This window comes from Pteropus vampyrus, unplaced genomic scaffold, assembly GCF_000151845.1.
Source record: "Pteropus vampyrus isolate Shadow unplaced genomic scaffold, Pvam_2.0 Scaffold65, whole genome shotgun sequence".
Classification (NCBI taxonomy): domain Eukaryota; kingdom Metazoa; phylum Chordata; class Mammalia; order Chiroptera; family Pteropodidae; genus Pteropus; species Pteropus vampyrus.
This window is the reverse complement of record NW_011888846.1, coordinates 1,035,812-1,039,100: the sequence shown is the minus strand read 5'-3', so window position 1 is coordinate 1,039,100 and position 3,289 is coordinate 1,035,812. Positions and strand designations below refer to the sequence as shown.

Below are 3,289 nucleotides of genomic sequence, written 5' to 3'. Positions count from 1 at the left end.
AAACGGGCGCTCGGTTTCCGTGTGTCCCACCAGGCGGAGCACAGCGCGGGGACCTGACGGACGTGTCCGTCCCTCCGCTGCCTGATGTCCCCTGGTCTCCGCCGCTCTGGGTTTCCCGTCCACTTCAGACCAGAAATAGCCCTTCCCAGGTTTTAGGTGCTCGTAGCCATGACCACCTTGGAAGCCAGCTCCGAATCCCATGAGCGTCACTTCCTAGCAGGGCGATGTCTCCTGAGACGCTCTCCGTGGGGCTGGCTGGTGGCGGCCTGGCCCCGGCTCGGCTCCCGGCACGCACAGGGGCTCACGGCCTCACGCCCGGGGCCTCCCCTTCTCCCCACAGGCCGTCTTCGACTGCGTGGTGACCTCCCTGAAGAATGTCTTCAACATCCTCATCGTCTACAAGCTCTTCATGTTCATCTTTGCCGTCATCGCAGTTCAGCTTTTCAAGGGCAAGTTCTTTTATTGCACAGACAGTTCCAAGGACACGGAGAAAGAGTGCATGTAAGTCCCGCCATTCCCTCCCTGCTAGGGCAGGTCCCACGAGGCCCCTCGGCCCTCCACAGAGGGGTCTGTCCTTTCTCTTGCATTCCTCTTTGGGGAAAAAGGCAAAATAGGAAGTCGCTGAACTTCGATCGAGCACCTTTTCTGTGTCAGACGTGGTCCCTGGCATTTGACGTCCCGTTTTTCATTTTAAATCTCTCTGACGACCTTTGAGATAGGTCGTAGTTGCATAGTATTGACGTGGAAGCCGAGGCGTGGCAAGTTTAGGTTGCACGGTGACTAGGGAAAGGATTCGGGGCTAATCTTCTATGTCCGATGGGCACCAGGTCCTACTTTTATCCCACGGTGACACCTTGCCGTGAACAAAATCCGTTCCCCCTCGCATGCGTATGCGGATCACTGTTACCCCATTCCCGAAGTCCACAGAACGTCCTTGCTTTTCCGTGAGCCGCGGTGAAGCGGCTCGATCTCATTTGTACGCTGATTTCAGAGGCAACTATGTCGATCACGAGAAAAACAAGATGGAGGTGAAAGGTCGGGAATGGAAGCGCCACGAGTTCCACTATGACAACATCGTCTGGGCCCTGCTGACCCTCTTCACCGTCTCCACGGGGGAAGGGTGGCCTCAGTGAGTGGCGCGTTCGAGGCGGCGGGCTCGTCTGTGAGCTTGGGGGGCGGGGCGGGGAGCGCGCATGGTCGCCATGAGAAGCCGATGCGAGCTGAACAAGGCTGACCCTTCGTCGTTGTGCCAGGGAGAGTAAGTGGTTATGAGTGGGCGAGAGAGGCCGACGAGAGGAAGAATGAAAACGCTTAAGGCAAAAATCGAGAGGTCGATGACAAACGGGGAAATATTTGAAACTCTTAACGTTTCAGGCAAGTCTCGAGGAGTCGAGTGGAGCCGTCTGGCTCCTATAGAACAGATGGGTTTTGAACAGCTCTCTGCCCCTTACAAGAGCCCCTGGGAGCTGCTTTAAACGGGATCATCCTCCGGGTTGGCCCTGCACCTGCAGATTGAGGGGTGAGGATGAGCCGGCAGAACCCAGAGACACCCTCTGTGATCAGACCTCTGACAAAGCAGACGAAACGCCGTTTCTCGTGCGCCCAGAGCTGCAGGGCGGTTTCTCCGAGACTCGGCTACTGCCGAGACACCCTTTCCGGTGGCAGCGGAATGCCAAACGGAAGTCCAGGAGTCTCGGTGTTGAACGTGACAACCTAAATTTAAAACGTCCCTCTGTGGCTTAGAAGTTGGACGCGTGATGGGACAGGGACCGGAAGAGCAGTGGGTTGAGTTTCACTGAGTCTCCACCAGTGTGGTTATTACGGACCCCCAGAATATTCATGGAGGATCCGAAAAGTCAAGGAGATCAGATAACATGTATGATAGGTGGCACGCCTCCTGATGAAGCCTCGCGTCAGAGCAGCTGCCCGGACTGCCGTCCGCCATCCGTGCCCCCTCGTGCCGTCCCCACAGAGTCCTGCAGCACTCGGTCGACGTGACGGAGGAAGACCGAGGCCCGAGTCGCAGCAACCGCATGGAGATGTCCATCTTCTACGTCGTCTACTTCGTCGTCTTCCCTTTCTTCTTTGTCAACATCTTCGTGGCTCTCATCATCATCACCTTCCAGGAGCAGGGGGACAAGATGATGGAGGAGTGCAGCCTGGAGAAGAACGAGGTAAAGCGCGTGGCCTGCAGTGTGGGGCACGGGGGCTCCGGGGAGGAGGCCCGCCCTGGCGGTGTTGGGAGGGCAGACCGACTTTTCTTACCTTGATTAAGAATTATAGAGAGAAGGTGAGGGGGAAGAAGTCATTAAACAGACATTTTTTTCAGCATCTGTTCTGTCTGAGGCTCACGTGTGAGGCACAGGGAGCCGGGAGGCACATAAGGTGTCTCAGATGCAGCGCAGACTCCAGAAACGGCAGGGAGCTGTGTGCGCCAACGTCGTAACATTACGACATCTGCCCGCCTGGCCGTGTCCCTCTGCGGCGTGTATGTGCTGTCAGGGAGGGGAACGTGGCCTGCTTATTACTGTTTCTCTAATAACAAACACGGTTCTGGCACACTGTAGGGTTCATTACTTTTATGATGGAACTGAACTAGAAATTGCTAGAGACTATAAAAGAAATGCAGATAACGCCTAGAGACGTTTCACTTCGGGTCGAGGGCGTCAGGTGGGGCTTCCTGCCTGCACACCTCAGCCACGTGCCACGGGAAAGAAGGACATTAATAACCATGAAGCTTTTGCCCCGCGTGACAGAATCTCCTAGTTCCGTGCATGCAGTCAGGCCACGTCTCACCTGGAGTTTTGTCCACGTAGTCCCCGTCGGCTTTTTCGTTTCTGCTCTCACAGTCCCCCTCGTTAGCCCTCGTCAGCACACGCCGTCCTCGGCCCATTGTCTCCCGGACTGCCGATGCTCCGATGCGCCGGGCGTAGGGGCCTCGGGCCCCGGCTGACCCCCTCTCCCTGTGACTTTCCCGCAGAGGGCGTGCATCGACTTCGCCATCAGCGCCAAGCCCCTCACGCGCTACATGCCGCAGAACAGGCACACCTTCCAGTACCGCGTCTGGCACTTCGTGGTGTCGCCGTCCTTCGAGTACACCATCATGGCCATGATCGCCCTCAACACCATCGTGCTGATGATGAAGGTGAGGCGGCGGGCCGGCCCGCGGCGGCTGCTCCCTCACGGACCACTCGCGTGTGCGTCCGGGGCCCGGGAAAACACTGACCGGGCTGCTTGCTGCCTCCACTTCCCCATCATGGAATCTCTTGTTGATCTGGGCTCATTCAAC

The 3,289-nt window shown here is 57.3% G+C and overlaps 1 protein-coding gene across 1 annotated transcript in view; it reads left to right on the top strand.

The window, feature by feature from the left end:
- CACNA1E (calcium voltage-gated channel subunit alpha1 E) overlaps window positions 1–3,289 on the top strand; it is a 93,376-nt gene that overhangs the window by 39,353 nt on the left and 50,734 nt on the right. Inside the window, 4 exon segments of the mRNA XM_023531223.1 lie at window positions 237–501; window positions 992–1,129; window positions 1,973–2,174; window positions 2,981–3,145. Of these exon segments, the coding sequence (XP_023386991.1) occupies window positions 237–501; window positions 992–1,129; window positions 1,973–2,174; window positions 2,981–3,145 (770 nt within the window).